Genomic DNA, 19240 nt, shown 5'->3' with positions numbered 1-19240 from the left:
TCTTTTTCCTTCTTCCTCTCTTATTCCTAGGTCATTTTTTTATCTTATAAAGAAAAATAAAAAATAAAATAAGAGACCGAAAATATGGATGGAATCATCATCATCATCATGGAATAAAACCAAAGAGACTTGTAACCAAAAAAAAAAAAAAAACCAAAGAGAGACCGTAAAACAAAAAAAAAAAGAAGTAGTGTGTTTTGGCGGGAGGAACGAAATTAATTTAAAAACCTAAAGTGACATACTGTAGCGGGAGCAAAATTTACCCTCGCAATTCGAACCCGACAAAACACACTCTCACTCACTTTCACCCACAACGACACCGTTCACCGTCGTTTCCACATGGACTCAGATCTCAAATCGGCCAAATCCGCTTACCAGAACGCCAAAGCAGAAGGTAACCACCGTGAAGAAGCTCGTTGGGCAAACGTCATCGGCGATATACTCAAGAACAGAGGAGAATACGTTAAAGCCCTCAAATGGATCAAAATCGATTACGATGTTTCTCGGAAACACTTACCAGAGAAACACTTACTCACAACTTGTCAATCCCTCGGTGAAATCTATCTCCGTCTTGAGCGTTTTGACGATGCCCTAACATTCCAGGTTAGCATATACTCTTTCATTCACAATTTCACACTATGAACCAAAACCCTAATTGATACATTTTATTTATTTATTTATATTTAATTTATTTAATTTATTGTTTAATTTATGTATGGATTGTAGAAAAAACATTTAGATCTTGCTAGGGACGCTGATGATCTTGTTGAGGAACAACGAGCTAGCACGCAGTTAGGTCGAACTTACCACGAATTGTTTTCGAAATCAGAACATGATCACAATTCAATTCGCAATGCGAAGAAGTATTTCAAGTCTGCAATGGATTTGGCAGTTAGTCTTAAAGAGAATCCACCGCCGAATAGTAAGTCTTCGTTTCTCAAGGAATATATTGATGCTTATAACAATATAGGAATGCTTGAAATGGAGATTGATAACTTGCACGAGGCGGAGAAGATACTTACTAGAGGATTGGAGATTTGTGATGAAGAGGAGATTAGTGAGTATGATGACGGGCGTAGTAGGTTACATCATAATCTTGGGAATGTGTATATGGAATTGAGGATGTGGAATGAAGCTAGGAAGAATATTAAGAAGGATATTGTGATTTGTCATAAAATTGGACATTGCCAAGGAGAAGCGAAAGGGTATATTAATCTTGGTGAAATGCATTACCGGACTCAGAAGTATGACGAGGCACGGTCTTTTTATCAGAAGGCGCTTGCTTTGGCGAAGTCTTTGGAGGATGAGGATGCTTTGGTCAGACAGATTAATCAGAATATTAAAATTGTTAAATCAGCTGTTGAAGTTATGGACGAAATCAAGACAGAAGAGCAGAAACTTAAAAAACTCAAAAGAGAAATAGTTTCGGCCAGAGGGACACCGAACGAGCATAAGTGTCTGCTGCTGTTAAACGTGTCTCTTGAAATCCTTGTTGAGAAAGCAAGGACAATCTCTGCTTGGGAGAAGGTATCAATTATATCTTTGTGTATTTGTAACATAATTCTTTTAACTAAGTATCATTTGTCATGTAAATTATAATTACTATTTACGTGAAAACCTTCTTTGGACAAGTGTTGATGAGGTAGTTCATAATTTTCAAAACTTGTGCCTGTTGTGCCAAGGCGGCACCAGACTACCAAGTTTGCAGGGGCCAATCTTTCTCCCTTTCTAACCCTTTGTATATCATTTAATAAATATAATTAGGGTCTTGCAAACAAGTGCCCTAGGGGCACATGTTAAGGAACCGGAGATAGGAATATTGTCTTGAAAAGAACAATTTTTTAACTTTTGATGACTTGAATACACTACTTTAAAAATAATATTTCTATTTTTTTGAATCCATAACATGCACCCGCTGAGCATTTGTTAGCATTTGCCATATAATTAATAGTCCTTTCCAAATTATATACAGGGGCATAATGACATCTAAAGAATTGTCCTAACTTTACATGTTTGTCGAGCTCAAGTCATGCAATCTGTAATTAACGAGCTCAGTGTTTGATATAAAGTATTGAAAAAGAACAGTTCACCATACAATGTTGAAAATTAGCAATCGGCTTGTCTATATTTTGTTTACGGTCAAAGTGGGCGTGCTTTCTAATTTTACCATTGTAGTCCGATAACTGGTAGGACCCGTGGCCCCTTGAGGCTAACAAGTGCCTCCATCGCTGGTGCCAAGTAGGTTTATTTTCAACCTCAGAACTGTATTTTCTGGAGTTTTTTTTAATCAACTGTACTAAATGTGTTTTGGAGACAAATGCTTAGCTGACATGGTTCTTTTTTTTTTATCCTGAAGGGGACATGGTTCTGTTATATTATATCAAATTCTTTATTATAATATACATGACAAATGCTTAGTCGACATGGTTCTGTTACTATATTATATCAACTTTTTCATTTCACTTTTAGAACTCCCTTTCAGCAAACATAAACGGAAATTTTTTGGTTTGGTCTTCCAATGTTGGTTTATAGAATTGATGTACACCTGCATATCATTAGTTATGGATTAAACATAAATTTATTGGTGTTGTTTTAAACATTTTTTTCCTAACTTATTCTGGCTCTGCCTTGCCACAACAAGCACTGGTGTTGAAAATTATGAATTGCCTCATCAACACTTGCTCATATAAGGTTTTTCAAGTAAATAGTCATTATAATATACATGACAAATGATACTTAGTTAAAAGAATAGTTTTTCAAGTAAAAAGAACTTTATGTTGTTTTAGAGAGATGATGCATATATTTACTATCAAGAGAAAACTAAAGTTTATTCCGTAACATATTGAAGTTTGTGAATGTTGCAGCACCAAAAATAGGTTATCATGGTTGCTTAAAGCATTAATACTAGTTGTACCTGTTTTGCTTTCAAAATTGTAGTTTTCATCCACATACTATAATTCGATAACCTATTAGTATTATTTGGTGGTTGCAGAGACCTTTTGAAGCTATGAAATATTTAGTAATTCCTAAAGTATGACCTTTCTTACTTAACAATGTTTTCTTTAGCTTCGTGAATTTGCAAAGGAGAAGAAGAAAGTAGCGAAGGACCTTTGTGACAAGCAAAGGTTGGGTGATTCATATCTGGATGTTGCAGAATCATACCAGAAGCTCAGAAAATTCAACAAGTCAATCAAATGGTACAAAAAGAGTTGGGAAATGTACAAAACAATTGGTAACTTAGAGGTAAAATTTAACATTCTAAGATATAAATTGGACACTTCTGTTCTCGTTTTGTTCCCGACTATAATTCAACATAACATGAAGCTGAATATAAATACATCTTTGATTATTTGAAACAATTGGTAATGTGAGTATATTGCTATTTGGTTGTTTTATTTATATGAAATACAGATGCTTCAAAAGAGGAGACATGTATATGTTAGAATAGATTCTTACATATTCTATGTGTTATACAGCAATCCAAATAGAGTATAAACATTTGACACAGAAATTAAGTATGTGCAGGCAGGTTTATTTTATAATGCTCTAATAAAATATAGGCCATGTATCATACTCATTTTACATTAAGAATTTCTTCTGTGTTACAGTCAGACATATATCAAACACCCATACCATATCTGACATGACTTACACATCAAATCCCGATGCGACCCTTCACTTTTCTGTATATGCATGTCAAGTCTATTCTTCTTAGGTGCATGATGAGGATGATGGTTGGTTGATTAATATGCTTTGCTGGTAATGATTATAGGGGCAAGCACTGGTGAAACTTAATATTGGTAATGTTTTGGATTCTACTCACAATTGGAGAGAAGCATATGATGCATTTGAAGAGAGCTACAGGTAACAATATTCATTATATTAAGCTTTACAGGTTGATTTTTTTTTTTGAAATTAAAGAAAGGTAATTTATGGAACATGAAATAATTTTTAATTAAAACGGATTCTCCAAGTCTTAGTAGCCGAAAACGTACTTTTGATGCGACTTGGTTGCATAAGACACACAAACGCACTGCAGTTTTGTAAAATCACGAAAGAAAATAGCATAAGATTATTCTCACCATGCCAACTCTACTCCTTGTGTATTGGTCTCTTTATGAATTCTCAGAAGTTACTATTTTGATAAAATATATTTGGTTGTTTTGAAATTGTTTGCTTGATTGTAAATGCCACAACATGCTTCCAACGGTTGCAGCTGCAGTGAGTGAGCACTAGAGTGAAATTTAACTGTCTTTTACTTATGTGCTCGTCCTTGATTGGAGTTGCTTAAAAAATGTATTTCTTGGTGGGCTTTTTTTGATATTCCTATATGAACAACATTGATCCGATCACATTATATTGCAGTATTGCTCGTGACACAGGCCTTCCTAATGTACAGCTTCTTGCCTTGGAAAATATGCATTATAGCAACATGATTAGATTTGATGATGAGGATGAGACCAGGTAGCTGACTTATTGAAAGTCTATCTTTTTATATACATTTCTTGCAGTTTCATCGAGTTACTCACGTTCTTATTTAAATATTCTAACCTTCAGAATCTGAAGTGTAACCTGAAAAACTGATTCCAATTTATCATTTCCAATATCACGGGGTCTTTTTTCTGGACCTGTGATATTACTGCTTATCAATTGTGATATTTTACAGGAGGTTGAAACTTCTAATTGATAAGCTTAAGTCAAGTGAAAAGCAAGAGGCTGATAGTACGCCAGGGGATTGTTGCTCTGAGACTGATACTGAAGCAGATGTTTGTATGTCAAATAGTGAGTCAGATGATTTTTGCTTTCCAAAGACAACTTATAGATCAGAAACCCCGACTCCTGAAGAACGGAATGATGATAATGCGCCTCTTATGTCGCTATATCAGTCCATTAAAGACTCGTCTAGAAGGATAACAGGACACAAGGAAAGTCATACCAACTCTACAAAGCAGGTTGAGCAATCACCCAGAAGTCTGACAAAACTAACAAGCGAGAACCAAGCAGTTGTTGGTCGTAAACGTGTCCGTATGATTCTTTCCGACGACGACGATGATGATGAGATGGAATGCTCAAGCAGAAAGGATCACGACTGCCCGTTAGAGAACTTGCCTAATGATGAAGCGGGTATGTTTTCCTTGTTATTTGCTATGCTCTGACCAATATTTGACCCCATATACCAAATTTAAGTACTGACTAATATTTGACTCCATGCAGTTAAGAGTAAAATCAGTCCTAGTAAAATTCAGGTAAAAAATCTCCACCTCTTTGGATCTGTGAGTTTTTCTCCGGTACTATCAGCCCGTGGATGATTTGGGTTTTGGGATGGCAGGTTGTCCCAGAGTATGGATCTAAATGTGCAATTAATGTTGAAGAAAGTAGCAGTTCTTTCAAATGCTGGAGTCCAAATACTGCCACTAAAACTTCCAGACGTTCCAGGTCATTGAGCAATGATATAGTTGTTGAACCCGACTTTCCTAGTGGTTCTAAATGTGATACAGATGTCTCTGGCAAACAAAATGTTGTTACCCATCCCATGACAAAGCATTCCCAAGATGATGTGAGTTCCACTGTTATGACTTTGAACATGACCATGTTTGAAATTCATGCTTTTGCCAAACTGACACGTTCATTATTGCAAATGGATATTTTTCTAACCTCAGACCTCCTTTATATTCTCTATCTGCAGCAATATATTACATGTCGGATTCAGAATGAAATAGTTTATGTAGAAGCAGCCTTGTGCTCTTCTGATGATCAGGTTGACATTGACTCGTTAAAGGCTGTAATTGCATGCCTATACTATCAAAAATTTCCGACAGAAAAGAAATCAGAGGGTAGGCAGTTCCTGGTTTATGTATTTGCTATCATAATCAGTATTGAAGACCACCAGTCAATAAGTTGCAGTTTTACCATCTCTGTTATCTTCTGTTACATTTACTTTGTGGCCTTTCTATTTGTTTATTCTTTTTACTTTGCGATTGAATTTTTCCTTCAGTTCACCATTTTTTCTACTGAGCCCGAGTTCACTTGGTTTACATTAATTTATGAGTAGGTTTGTTGCCCATTATTCAGCACATAAAATGTGCTGGAAGAGATCTAGAATCGCTGGCAACTGTTGAAAATCTTAAGGAGCATCTGCGAAATAACATGGTTGAAGCTTTCATTGATGGTATGCCTTACTGGTGCTTTTTGTTCATTTAGTGATATTATCATGCTATTACTTTTATGCCATGTCCTTTTTTATCCGGCTTTTTGTCTGAAAATTTATCTCCAAGACCACTTAAATATTTGGATCTTTAAACTAGTTGAACATGAATATGATTGTTATCTATTGATAAAAAGTCAATCAGTGATCTTGCACATTTTGTAAATGACACCAAAGAGAGGTACACCCGTACAAATGTATGAATCATCATTTTGAAAATCAAACAGTTATAAGATTATGCTGTATTTGAGCTGTATTGATGTCATTTTTTTAAGCTTTCCACTATCTATCTCAAAGGCACTGGTAGGAACCTAAAGGACCTGAGTTTCAGAGAGAGAGAGAGAGAGAGAGAGAGTGAGTGAATGAGTGAGTGAGTGAGTGAGTGAGTGAGTTGAGGAAAAACAAAAAATAAAAATAAAAAAACGAAAAAGAATACTTCAATTACAAGCCCATGGAGAAAATTCTCCTTCCAAGGGTTTAGCTTTTTACCACAGAGCCTTTGCACGTTTTAAAAAGCCTCGTGTGCCTTTACCTAATTGCTTGATAGATTCTAAGTCTAACTAGTTAAATAATCAGTCATTCAACCTTCAAATTCTGATCTCATTCCCATTTATTCTTCTGGATCCTATCAGACACATTTTGATTCTTTTATTTTATTTTATCCTTAAAGGATGGATTCAGAAGCGCCTAATAAAAACGTACGTGGACTGCTGCAAGGAGTTGTCCGAGGTACCAAAGATCAAGGTGCTGAAGAAACTTTACAATTTAGAGGTGACAAGGATTCTAGCTGTACTAATTCCTCTATTGCCACTACAACAGTGACATATATGCCTTTTGTTTTTAGACGCTGGACTGAATTTTGATATTTTTTACAGCTAATTTTAGCTTTGTTGTAAACAGGTTTCTGATGATGAAATCATTGCATCGGACTGTGACCTGCAAGATTTGTCTATAACACCATTGATAGATGCACTGCATTCCCAAATGGCATTTTCAATGCTTGACATCTCTCACAATTGTTTAGGTACATATTTTCTGATTTGTGGTCTTTTTTGCTGTCGATTTGGCTGTATTATTTGTTTGCAAATTGTCTAGTAACCGATCTTCTCTTTGATCATGCTAAGGCGGGTCACTCTAATTGTTCTCAATTCTAATTTATTTCATCCATAAAGTCTGATAATAAGTCCTTTTGTTGGTGAATAAATAAATAAATAGTAAGAATACTAAATCCATAAAAGAATTAGAAAAATTATTTATAGAGTAACGTATTGAATCTTTTTTTTTGCTTTTCATTGAATTGATATTTTAGGAAATGGAACAATGGAGAAACTTCGAAAGGTGTTCACAGCATCAGGTCAATCTTACGGCGGCTTAACTCTGGATTTGCATTGCAATCGATTTGGCCCAACAACTTTGTTTCAGGTATGATCCCACATGCAAACCTTTTTATCTTTTGTGTTTTTCTTTTTGCCTTATTCCATGTTGCTAACACTATTTCTTGTTGAATGAGAATTAATTTGGGAAATCCAAATTGCTGGTTGCGCTTTATTTTCCCTTAGAGTAACATTTTCAAAAATTAGACTCAAATATAATGGAGGATTATACACTTGATGTTAGCTACAATATTTTCCAAAAAGAAATTTAATTATCAGGCTTAAATAACAGAAATATCAACTACTGCCCCTACCAAAGGACATTTCAATGTTTTAAAAGTTACAATCTATTACACAAGAATATTCTATCATTTTGCATGACTAGGATGCCATTTTATTTGACCCATCCCCAATTTGCTATTGCTAATATATTGAAGTTGCATATATCTTTCAGATTTGTGAATGCTCTGTGCTATTTGCTCGACTCGAAGTGCTTAACATTTCTGGAAACCGTCTTACCGATGCATGTGGATCTTATCTTTCAACAATCTTAAAAAACTGTACAGGTTAGCCACATAACCTGAATGTCTGCCAACTGGAATATGGCTTCTATTATCTCCCAAGGAATGCTGATTCCTTGACCTTCCCTTCACCCTTTTGTAATATACATGGTTCGCATTTTAAGCTGTTAAAATGTCTATCAAATTTAACTTTTGGTGCACTTGTGATCTATCAAATGTGGTTGTATTGTTTGTGGATTCCTGCTTAGGATATCTTTTGACTTCTATTTACTTTCATATTTTTGTGTAGCTCTTTGTAGCTTGAATGTAGAAAACTGTAGTATCACAACCAGAACCATTCAAAAAATTGCTGATGCATTGGACTCTAGATCTGTACTTTCACACCTTTGCATAGGTATGACGAACCTTTTGTTCTTTTCAATTCCCTGATACAAATTATCTTTCTTGCATAATGGGTAGTTTACCTTTGACAGGACACAACAGCCCTGTATCTGGGAATGCTTTAGTTAATCTTCTATCGAAGCTTTCTACTTTAAAAAGGTAGAATCAATATGCCAACCTCCGTCTGTACATAAATTGTATTATTTTAAGGCATATAGAAATTTAAATTAAATATCCCCATTGTAGGTTTTCCGAGTTGAATATGAGTGGTCTAAAACTAGGCAAACCGGTTGTCGATAGCCTTTTCCAGCTTGCAGGGACCTTGACTTTATCAGGACTAATACTTGGAGGCACTGGTATTGGAAATGTGAGTAAAACCTAGCTCCTACCACGTGCTCACTTTATTGCATTATTATAATTTGTGCTTACCTCATGGATTGAGACATTATTTTGCAGGAAGGGGCCATAAAAGTAACAGAACCATTGCTCAAAGGGACCGAGGAGCTTGTGAAATTTGACCTATCATATTGTGGGCTAACATCTAACTATATTTTAAGCATCAATGTTAATTCTTTTTGTTCCATCACTGACCTGAGCCTGGAAGGAAATCCTATAATGCTTGAGGTTTGTTCACTGTAACTAAATTTCTATTTGTTAGTATTCTTGTAATTAGGGGTGGCTTAGCTCAGATTGACCGACAAGGACCTATGGCTTAGTCTACATCAGGCCGAGGCCAAATTTTTTCTTTAAATAGACAATCCTAGGACTTTTTTAGAAAGCCTATTTAGCTAAAACGATCAGTCTTTAGGCCATAAAAAAAATCTATACCAGGGAATTTATTACTATCATTATATTAGATTATGTACTTTATGTTAAAACTACTTGTAATGCATGTTTACTTCATTGGTTTTATTTGTATGTATTTGCTGTAACAATGGCATAAAATATGGCTTCTCTTACAAATTTTTTTATCCTCTGCCTTAGTTTGCAGTTTATATAGATCTAGGTATGTTTGTGCCTGCTTTACTATTAATTGTGATTTTAACAAGTTTTATTATCATTGATTTGTTTTAATTTCTCTAATTTATACAGGGCAGCAATACTCTATTTTTGCTTCTCATAAACCCACAATGCTGTCTCAAAGTTTTGATACTTAGGAAGTGTCAACTTGGGCTTGCTGGAGTTCTTCACATAATTGAGGCTCTTGCAGGTATACTTAAAAATCATATGTGGTTGTTGGTTTTTCAAAATTACTACTATTGTAATTCCTATAGTTATATTGTTCTCTTTTATCAGATAACAGCAGCCTGGAGGAGCTTAACCTTGCTGATAATTCTGTTCCGACTGAACTTTCTGCTCTACAATGTGATTTACCATCTAAAAGCTGCTCACAGAACCAGGAAGATAAACTTGATACTATGAAAGTGGATGATAATCAAGAGGCCTTTTGCGCTCTAAATACTTTGGACGAACAGCTGGAAGTTGCTGATAGTGAAGATATTCCAGTTGGAGCAGAAGCTGCTGCTTCTGGAATTGACGACAGCTGTGCCAGTTCATGTCAAAGAAATTCATCTCCCGAGTGCCATTTAACTCAGCAATTTTCAACTGCTATTGCAAAGGCAAAGAACTTGCAGTTACTAGACCTTAGCAATAATAGTTTTTCTGCACAAGCTGCAGAAACATTCTATGGTTCGTGGACAACTTTACGACCCCTTTCAAGTCACAGACACATCACTAAGAACATTATTCATTTCTCAACGAAGGAAAAGAAATGCTGCAGCGTGAAACCTTGCTGTAAGAAAGTTTGATCTGTGGCTCCCTTGTTGATATACTAACTAAAGAATAAGAGGCAATTTTCCGGTCAATAAGAACATTTTTATGAACAAAAGGGCGTTGCTTTATTTATAAATACTCTAGTTAATTGTATTATTGTAAGGATGTACAATTCCTCTAGTTTCATTTATCATGTAAAACACATTTATAGTGTTCATCTTAGTTTTTTGTATACAATATTGGTAGATTCAACTTCTCTATGTAAAAATAGTCGTTTATAATATAAAATTCCATTGACGTTGATCTTATAAGGTTTCTTAAGTATTAGATTTTTGTGCCTAACGAAAAACATTACGAGACTAATAGTCTATGGACCTGTTTCGTGTTTTTTTACATGCGTGGTTTTATTTAAACCAATCGATGATTCACCTTTAATTAATAAAATATATTTATAAATACATGATATAATTTTATATGTTGCATGTGTAAAATAATTACATTGTCAACATATAGAAATTAATTTCATTTTTTTCTGCGCAAACAAAAGTATAGATTTTATCTCTTTCCTATGAGATTTTGTTTTTACATCTTCGATTCTTCATTCCGCTTTTGGTGGTGGTAAGAACTTCGAACCTCTTAAGTAAGTGGTGAGTTTCACCTCTAACTCCACATGAAAAGAATTTGGTTGAAAAAGAAAAACTCAAGTGTCCCCCAATAAAAATTAATAATTGTTTAAGGAAACGTCATCTCTATAACATGGTAATCAAGATAAAATACTTTTTATGAATAATTAAATATTGTTTCATTCACAATAATTATGAAATTGGTTCAACCAAGAGTACGCAGTATAAATGTGTGCTCTTTTCCATTGATTCTAATCATGGAGCCATGCAAATTTTCAATTTCTTTTAATCTTAGAATAAAATTAAAGTGTTTAATATATTTAATTGTTGAAGTATAAAATGATATAAAAATTTACTATTATTTTACGTGAGCGGGTAATTATTGCTGTGAGTGTAGTTTTTTATTTAAAAAATAAGTAAAGAAATAATAAAATTAAAATAATAAGATTAAAACTTAAAATTGAAATGAAAGATAAAAAAAACTTTAAACTATAAACTCAAACATTATTTTAAATAGCATCTATAAGCTAGTCAAAAACACTTTTCTTGAAACAAGCTTATATGCTAATATATTAAGCTATAAGCTAACTTATTTGTTTTACAACATACACACAAGTTCATGTTTCACCAAAGATAGTCACTAAAATTTTTATTAATATTTGCAACTATGTGCAATTCACAAACCAATTTGCAAATCAATGTCAACACCATTTCCATACATTTTGTTTAAAATTTAAAAAAAATTAAGCACCAATTTTTATACAACTGTGTTTTATTTATCGCCAGCAAGGCACCAACAAAGTAAATTTATAAACCACGGTTGTGCTTGAGAAGCCGAGCACAACAACATGCAAAGGGTGACATTTATCACTATGAAAATAATTGAGCTAGAAATTCTGCCACGGGCTTTCACAGCAAATGTGTAGTCCTTTTTTATGTGAAATGTAAATTCTTATTGTGCCATTCAGGTTTGAAAATCCCTGACTATGGATTATGAAGATAATTAAATAATAATTGCATTTTCACATGATTTGTTTTGCTGAAAGCCATATAATACTAATTTAAGAACTCAATCTAGTGCACGCAAAATCAAACACTAACTAAACCGCACTAATTTGAAATGCTGTTCAAACAAATCCCCACAGGGACATGGTTTGGTATAATAAAGATAAAGACATTCGATAAATTATAGTTATCAACTTGGTCTTGCAAAACAAAATAAAACAAATAGCAAAACAGCTGCGTCTACACTTGATATTAATGGGTCCATTACATCCGTAAACCAAAATCTGAAATCTTGAAGATCCTCAAAGCAAGCCTAGTAGAAGAAACCAAGGACCTTACCACCAACATTCTTTCTCCTAGCCTCTTCGTGATCCATAATGCCAGCAGAGGTAGTCAAAACAATATAACCAAACTGCAAATTTTGAATTATAAAAAGGTAAGACATAACAGAAGACATCGCATGTATTCAGAAAAAGAGAGCAATTGATCGCATAAGGCTCAATGTTTGATCTTGATGATAGCAAGTTAAGGACCAAAGTGTTGAACTCTTGACCAGTCTTCTCAACCCATACATAAAAAATCTCAGTAAAGGCCAAAACTAGTTCTTGAAAGCTAAGAAAATTTTTATAAAATAAACTTGATCCTTAAAAAATCTCAAATGTTGGCCACATTTGGTCATTTCATTGAAGTTCTTAGGGACAAAATTACTCTCCATCAAAGACTAATTTAACAGATATCTTAAAAGTCTCAAATGTTGGCCACATTTAGTCATTTCATTTCTTTAAAATGGAGGATCATAATTACAAACAACTTATGCATTTGTCTTGCCTTAATATAGACAAAAACACTGAAATAAAATGTTCAAATAAATAAATAAATAAAATTTCATATAAATATGCATTTGAACACACCAAGCAGATCTTATATGTATAAATAAGAATATGTAAAATCTAAAAGAAGTAAAATTATGATTGTAACTACCTGTCTGGAAGGGAGAAGCCTAGCAGTCCAACCTTCAATCTCTTTGACACCAACATCAAAACGAGGACTAATAACCCCGCATTTATTCAACCTACCATTCAATTCAACAACAATCTTCCCAGCTCTGTGGTCATCAACATACTCAAACTCACCAATGTAACCTGTGTAATCAACCACCAAAAAATACCTAATCAATACCCTATAACAACTGAATAGTAAAACATTAAAAGAAAAATTAATGACAAATACCGTGTTTCTGCATAACGATAAGGAACTTGATGATAACTTTGGAGGATGGTCGAATCATGACTTGACGCTTTCCTCTTTTCTCAGCATTGTACATGCTCTTCAGAGCATCGTTCAACACACTGACTCTCACCATGGTTGCTGCTATACAAATGTAAATACAAATCAATTATAGCCTAAATAAAAGCAATGCGATGAAATGAAACCCTAAACTAAGGTTCTGTTCAGATAAAGAACTTAATTTGCTACTTCTAACAACAGCACTTATAAAAACATTAGTATAAGCTATAAGCTGTTTTCAAAAGTTTTAATACCACTAAATAAGCACAAATAAATCAATCCAAACAGGTCCTAAAAATACTTAAACGAAACAAAACAAATTGATTTTCCGATAAACAACATTAGAATATTCCAGTATCAAAAGCAATTTAATTCTAAGCAATAAGCATAATAACAGCAAAAACATACTTTAAAAAAAAATAAAAATTATGCTACCGAATGAATACACAAGATTTAAGCAGAAGAATATTGAGAATTAAACTAAAGTAAATGATAAATTATTGAAATCGGTATTAAGGTGATGGATCTTACGAGAATAGAGAAGATTGAAGGCTCAGGAAGCGGCTTCGTAGTTTTGCGCTATGAACTCTGAGATCGCGAAGAGGGAGAGACTTTGGGATTTTAGGGTTTAAAACTAGATACTACTCCTTGGGCCGGTTTTGGGCTTTGTTTTCGGACCCAAAATATTTCTTTATTTCTTTAAATTGTTAATTGTACTCCTATAATTGATATTGTACTCCTATAATTGATATTGTACTCGTGCATTTAAATGTGAAATGATAAAAAATAGTACAAAGATGACTATTTTTTTCTATAAAAAAAGTATTTTTAAAACTATACTGTACTACGTATCTTCATAAGGATCTGGTTGATGAATTTTACCACAAAATGAATCGATTGGATGATTTTAGTTCGATTTTTGGATGAAACACTCTCTTTGTTGTCAAAATGTTCAACTTTTGGTGAAACCATTTTATATGAGATTTTACTTGCTTCTAGAGCGAACTCTGAATTATCAAATTATCTTCTCAGAACTGGAATGTTAGTACACTAAAAAAATTATTTGAGAACTATAACGAAAACAATGAACAAAAAACTTTAAATATACGTAAAAAAAATAAAAAAATTGAGAGGGAATTGATTTTTGGACATCAAATATGTTTCAAGTGTTTTTTGTATGCATTTACGTGCAATTTCCTCTGCAGCTCTGCTATATAAAATACAAGGGAAGAAGATATAAAAATACTAGGGTAAAAAACAATAGATTTAAATTTAATATTCTTAACATCAAAGAAAATATTTTAATTAACTTATTGTTAACCACAATAAGGATGATACTTAAAGTTGACAATGGACAAATATACAGTTTTCTCAAAATAGACCTTTTATTAGTGTGAGCCTTCAACAACTTCTACTTTTTCAAGTATTCTGGTAGTTGTACTCATACATACATACATACACTAAGTGTGAAAAAATAGAGAATTTCTAAATTTAAACTCAGATTTTTACACATTAATAACTAAGTTGTATTCACAATTTGACAATTTTAATGACAAATATATTAACTTGTTGGGGTATGATGTGATTGGTTAAAAGAGAGAGATGGAGTGAAAAAAAATTGGTATGAGTATTTTAATTTAGGTTTAATTACACTTTTAGTCTCTTATCTTTATTTTAGGTTTCAAGTTGGTCCCTTATTTTTTCTGCAAATTTCAAGTTGGTCCCTCATGTTAAATTTGGACATCTGTCATCTTTTCAAGTGTGGTTTCCATTTGCCACGTGTCCAAATTTAACGGTAATAGTGAAAAATTTGACGGGAGGGACCAACATGAAACCTGCAAAAAAGATAAGGGACCAACTTAAAACTTTTAAAAGATAAGGAATCAACTTGAAACCTAAAATAAAAATAAGGGACCAAAAGTGCAATTAAGCCTTTAATTTATTTTGTGCCTAAGCTATTAGTATATTATTTCATGTGTTATATCTTTAAATTTCATTTTATAAAATTCGCAATTATCGTTTCCGTGAGCTAAATTCAGTTGGTAAGAATATTGCATTATGTTGTCGGATTGAGATTCGTGTTAAATTCAGAGTTGTAGGATTGAGGTTGGTGTTAAATATGACTAGGGTTCAATAGAACATCATTAGCATTCCTTAATAAAAAGAATATTTGCAATTATCTTACCATGGATTAAATTTCAAATCTATCATTTCTCTTACTCATCCGTAATTTTTGTTTGTTTTGAAAAGAAAAAAAAAAGTTATACTTGTGATTATAACTTTGGCATGTGTATGATCAATGTCTAAATTGGATTCAGTAATAATAATAATAATACTGGAGTAGTATACTTTATTTTGTTAATGATACCCACCGATTCTTAATGATAGGTTCTAGAAGCAAAAACCTAAGCAATTACGGAAAGTTAAGCTAAAATTATGAAAAGACAATAAAAAAATTTGAACAAGAAAAAGACAATAAAAATTACTCTATGAAATAAAATAAAACTTTTTTTATATTTTTATTTATTTATCTATTTTCTTTCACAATTTTTTTCATTTTTTATTGATTTATTTCGAGTGTGTAAAAATACTATAATGGATTTAAAGGCATAAAAAGGCTAATCAAGCAATTAAATAAAATAAAAAGTCTAACTAACAATATAAATACTATAGTAGTACTAATATTATATACTTCATCCATCCCAAAATATAAGCAAAAACGAATACAAAAAATTGATGTATTTGGTTAAAGATTTAGACAAAATACATTCATTTTTGTTGACAAACTTTTACTTATATTTTGGGACGAAGAGAGTATCTTACTAATATCTAAATTATTTAATTAACTAAGTAATTATTTAATAAACTACTGCTTAAGCTCTTTCATTTAATATTCTACATTATTTCAGCATAGAAATGGATTATGTATCCCGACACAACTTTAATTGTTTAAAATTTGTTCTTTGATTTACAATGAAGCTGAGAATCGAACCCAAGATCTTTAGCATACAACTCAAACCTTTCATCATTAGACCAAATCTAGTGACTTAATTGTTTAAATTAATCCATTGAGATAGTTGAGTTTTCACATACACCAATTAGATATTTATTTAACATTAAATCAAATTATTAAAAGATTCAAACTTCTATCAATTATTATTTTGCTTATTTGCTTATAAACAAAATTGATTAGTGCAATTGAGTTTTCATCATTAGAAAGCGTTTACTTACTAAAGTATTTGGTTAACACTCTTTGCAGCTTTGCACGGGGAACTATTCCATAATCAGGGCAACTATTTGATTTCTCCATTAATAATTAACTTCCATTATTTCATTTTATTAACGGCTTTTTATTTTTTTTTCCTTTATCGATAATTTCTACAATTTTTTTGGTACAACTAATAATGAATATAATTGCTAATTATGTGTGGACTTGTATGTATATCAGTAGTTGAGATGCTTCCACTGGGTTTGGTCGGTTTATGACTTTGTGGGACATTGGATGACTTAATTATTATAAGGTGCCAAAGCATGCACATAAAATTTTATTTTCAGTTCTTATCAAACTTCTTGAGGTAGCCCAATTTCGAGTTTGATCAATTACTAAAATGAATATAAAAGACAAAATTATAATTAATATTTTTTACTATAAGTTCAATATGATTTTTTTATGGGTCATACTAACTAGTTTTCTAAGGATTTTTTCGTTTAACAATAAAAATAAAAAACAACAAGAACTTTTTTTGTTTAATAATAAAATACAAACTTTTCACCATGACGAATTCTCCCCTCTCATTCATATTTTCTCAATACGCAATAGGTAAATATCAAACTCTTGACCATTTGTTTAAAAAGTTTTAATCTTTTACTATTGACTTAATTATAGTTTTGACCCCTCAAATTTCACAATTGTGCGATTTTGGCCTCGGGCTAACAAATGCAAAAGCGGATAAACTTCGAGGGCTAAAATCGCACAATTGAAATTTAGGAGCTAAAATTGAACAATTGTAAAACTTAGGTGTTATAAAATCGCACAAGAGGAGTGCTAGCAACACACTATTTAACAAACACACTCTAACACACTCTCTTCTATTGGTTAAAATTTATATGGGTCCCATAAAAATTATATGGGTCCACAATTTTTTATGGGACCCATGTGAATTTCAACCAATAAAAGAGAGTGTGTTGGAGTGTGTTTGTTAAAGAGTGTGTTGCTAGCATTATTCTTTGAAGCATTATATTGTTAGTTAATTACCTAAACTGTTATTTATTTTTACCAAAATTACTTAAATTGTTTGATGAACAATTTTGTAAATTATATCATGTCTTAACGTAATTTTTTTTTTGACAAAATGTCTTAACCTAATTAGTTATTGGAACAATGTCCCCATTTTTCATTTGAGGGATAGGTAAGTACTATTTAGGAATTAGGTTTACTCCTCTTTCAAATCCTGAGGTAAGTACTATAAAATATATAAATAGTTGAAGTAACCGTAACACCCGGGCTGTCCTCCAATAAGCAAGACAATCATTCTATTTTTTTTTTTTTAGAAAGATGACCATAAATAATCTTTTTAATTACGTTACTACTTTTTAAACTTTTTTGGCTTAAATGCAGTTTTGCCCCCCCTGTTTTGATTAAATCGGAATTTTACCCCCCCTGTTTTAAAACGCGGACTTTTACCCCCCCTGTTTTATAATTTGTTGGTTTTTGCCCCCCCTAAAATTCTGCTTTCGAGTCACAACTTTAAAGCTTCGCACACAACTCAATTTTGATCAATAATTTACCAAAAGGATACCGAAATGACCGTAATCGAGTTATCTTTCCACATAATCAAACCCCACTGAATTTGGAGTTACAAAGAGAGATTAATTACCGTTTTAGTGAATGTATGTCCCCAAAATTCTGCAAAAAATATGCTTTCGAGTCACAACTTCAAAGCTTCGCATACAACTCAATTTGGATCCATAATTCACCAAATGGCTACCGAAATGACCATAATCGAGTTAGCTTTCCACAGAATCAAACCCCACTAAATTTGGAGTTACAGAGAGAGATTAATTACCGTTTTAGTGAAGGTCTGTCCAATTACTAATTCTGCAGAAATCTACTTGTGATCTTCAAATTCAACATCGTCTACCGAACACATCGTAACTCCAAATTCGACGAAATTGAAATGCCAACAAGGGTAATTTCGTTAGATTTCCATACATTTAAATAGTATTAAAAAATGAGCTACATGGTGAGAGGAATGACGAGAATACCAGTAGTAGTTTCATATGATAATTAATTTGAACAGACCTTCACTAAAACAATAATTAATCTCTCTCTGTAACTCCAAATTTAGTGGAGTTTGATTCTGTGGAAAACTAACTCGATTGCGGTCGTTTCGGTACCAGTTTGGTGAATTATTGATCCAAATTGAGTTATGTGCGTAGCTTTGAACTTGAGGCTCAGAAGCAGATTTTGTGCAAAATTTTGGTGGGGGGGCAAAATCCAACAAATTATAAAATAGGGGGGGTAAAATTCCGCATTTTAAAATAGGGGGGGTAAAATTCCGCATTTTTCAAAATAGGGGGGGTAAAACTGCATTTAAGCCAACTTTTTTTGTGTGTGGATATATAATACTAATTTTTAACTTTTGTATACTCGTATGATTTAATTTTATTGATCAATGACAATGTACACGGACCTCATAAATTGTATACTGAGCTATGGAATTATTGGATTGATGTCTAATAATTTAATTTAATTTATCTCTTTTTGGGAATAAAATAATTCTTCGTTGTAAGAAAAACATTGTAGTATTTGTTGTTTTTTTTTTCTTTAACCTAAACATAATCATTTGCAATTGCTTAACCCTTTTTGTGATATCGAAATATGACTTGATAATAAATGCCCATTTCATCATCATGCATGGGCATAGCTACAATCTCAGGGGCCAATGTCACATGAACTGAACCACAAAAGACCCAATTGTAGATCTTCACATATGAGGGTTTTGAGCTAGTCAGCTATATATATTGCATTATGACAAAGAAGAAAGAAATTCATATTACATCATTTTTTTT

General features: G+C 32.6%; 2 protein-coding genes across 3 annotated transcripts; one reads left to right on the top strand and one right to left on the bottom strand.

Moving 5' to 3' along the window:
- The first annotated feature begins 74 nt into the window (after nucleotides 1-74).
- On the top strand, nucleotides 75-10505 carry LOC123915902 (protein TONSOKU). The gene is made up of 20 exons (XM_045967178.1): nucleotides 75-603; nucleotides 727-1527; nucleotides 3067-3243; nucleotides 3773-3864; nucleotides 4366-4464; nucleotides 4667-5124; nucleotides 5215-5246; nucleotides 5330-5557; nucleotides 5687-5834; nucleotides 6053-6169; nucleotides 6876-6976; nucleotides 7106-7229; nucleotides 7515-7627; nucleotides 8033-8144; nucleotides 8389-8493; nucleotides 8573-8639; nucleotides 8727-8847; nucleotides 8937-9104; nucleotides 9573-9690; nucleotides 9777-10505. The coding sequence occupies exons 1-20, from the start codon at nucleotides 340-342 to the stop codon at nucleotides 10286-10288; spliced, it is 3957 nt and encodes a 1318-aa protein (XP_045823134.1). The 5' UTR covers nucleotides 75-339; the 3' UTR covers nucleotides 10289-10505.
- Nucleotides 10506-11954: 1449 nt separating this feature from the next.
- On the bottom strand, nucleotides 11955-13854 carry LOC123918326 (40S ribosomal protein S15a-1). Of its 2 annotated transcripts, none has more exons than XM_045970335.1 (4): nucleotides 13700-13854; nucleotides 13112-13252; nucleotides 12863-13023; nucleotides 11955-12293 (listed from the first exon to the last, which is right to left on the bottom strand). In XM_045970335.1, the coding sequence occupies exons 2-4, from the start codon at nucleotides 13242-13244 to the stop codon at nucleotides 12195-12197; spliced, it is 393 nt and encodes a 130-aa protein (XP_045826291.1). In that variant the 5' UTR covers nucleotides 13245-13252; nucleotides 13700-13854; the 3' UTR covers nucleotides 11955-12194. The 2 variants fall into 2 exon arrangements, with proteins under 2 accessions (XP_045826291.1, XP_045826292.1); XM_045970336.1 differs by having other exon boundaries at nucleotides 13112-13249; nucleotides 13700-13792.
- Between the last annotated feature and the right edge of the window lie 5386 nt (nucleotides 13855-19240).

This window comes from Trifolium pratense, linkage group LG3, assembly GCF_020283565.1.
Source record: "Trifolium pratense cultivar HEN17-A07 linkage group LG3, ARS_RC_1.1, whole genome shotgun sequence".
Lineage (NCBI taxonomy): Eukaryota > Viridiplantae > Streptophyta > Magnoliopsida > Fabales > Fabaceae > Trifolium > Trifolium pratense.
The sequence above is the reverse complement of the archived record's forward strand: the minus strand, read 5'-3'. Positions and strand labels throughout refer to the sequence as shown.

Coding starts and splice junctions, on each gene's coding strand:
- LOC123918326 (XM_045970335.1), bottom strand. CDS start 13,244: ATGGTGAGAGTCAGTGTGTTGAACGATGCTCTGAAGAGCATGTACAAT. Junction 13,024..13,111: donor TATCGTTATGCAGAAACACG/GTATTTGTCATT, acceptor TTGATTACACAG/GTTACATTGGTGAGTTTGAG. Junction 12,294..12,862: donor GGCTTCTCCCTTCCAGACAG/GTAGTTACAATC, acceptor CAAAATTTGCAG/TTTGGTTATATTGTTTTGAC.
- LOC123915902 (XM_045967178.1), top strand. CDS start 340: ATGGACTCAGATCTCAAATCGGCCAAATCCGCTTACCAGAACGCCAAA. Junction 5,247..5,329: donor TCAGTCCTAGTAAAATTCAG/GTAAAAAATCTC, acceptor TTGGGATGGCAG/GTTGTCCCAGAGTATGGATC. Junction 7,230..7,514: donor CATCTCTCACAATTGTTTAG/GTACATATTTTC, acceptor TTGATATTTTAG/GAAATGGAACAATGGAGAAA.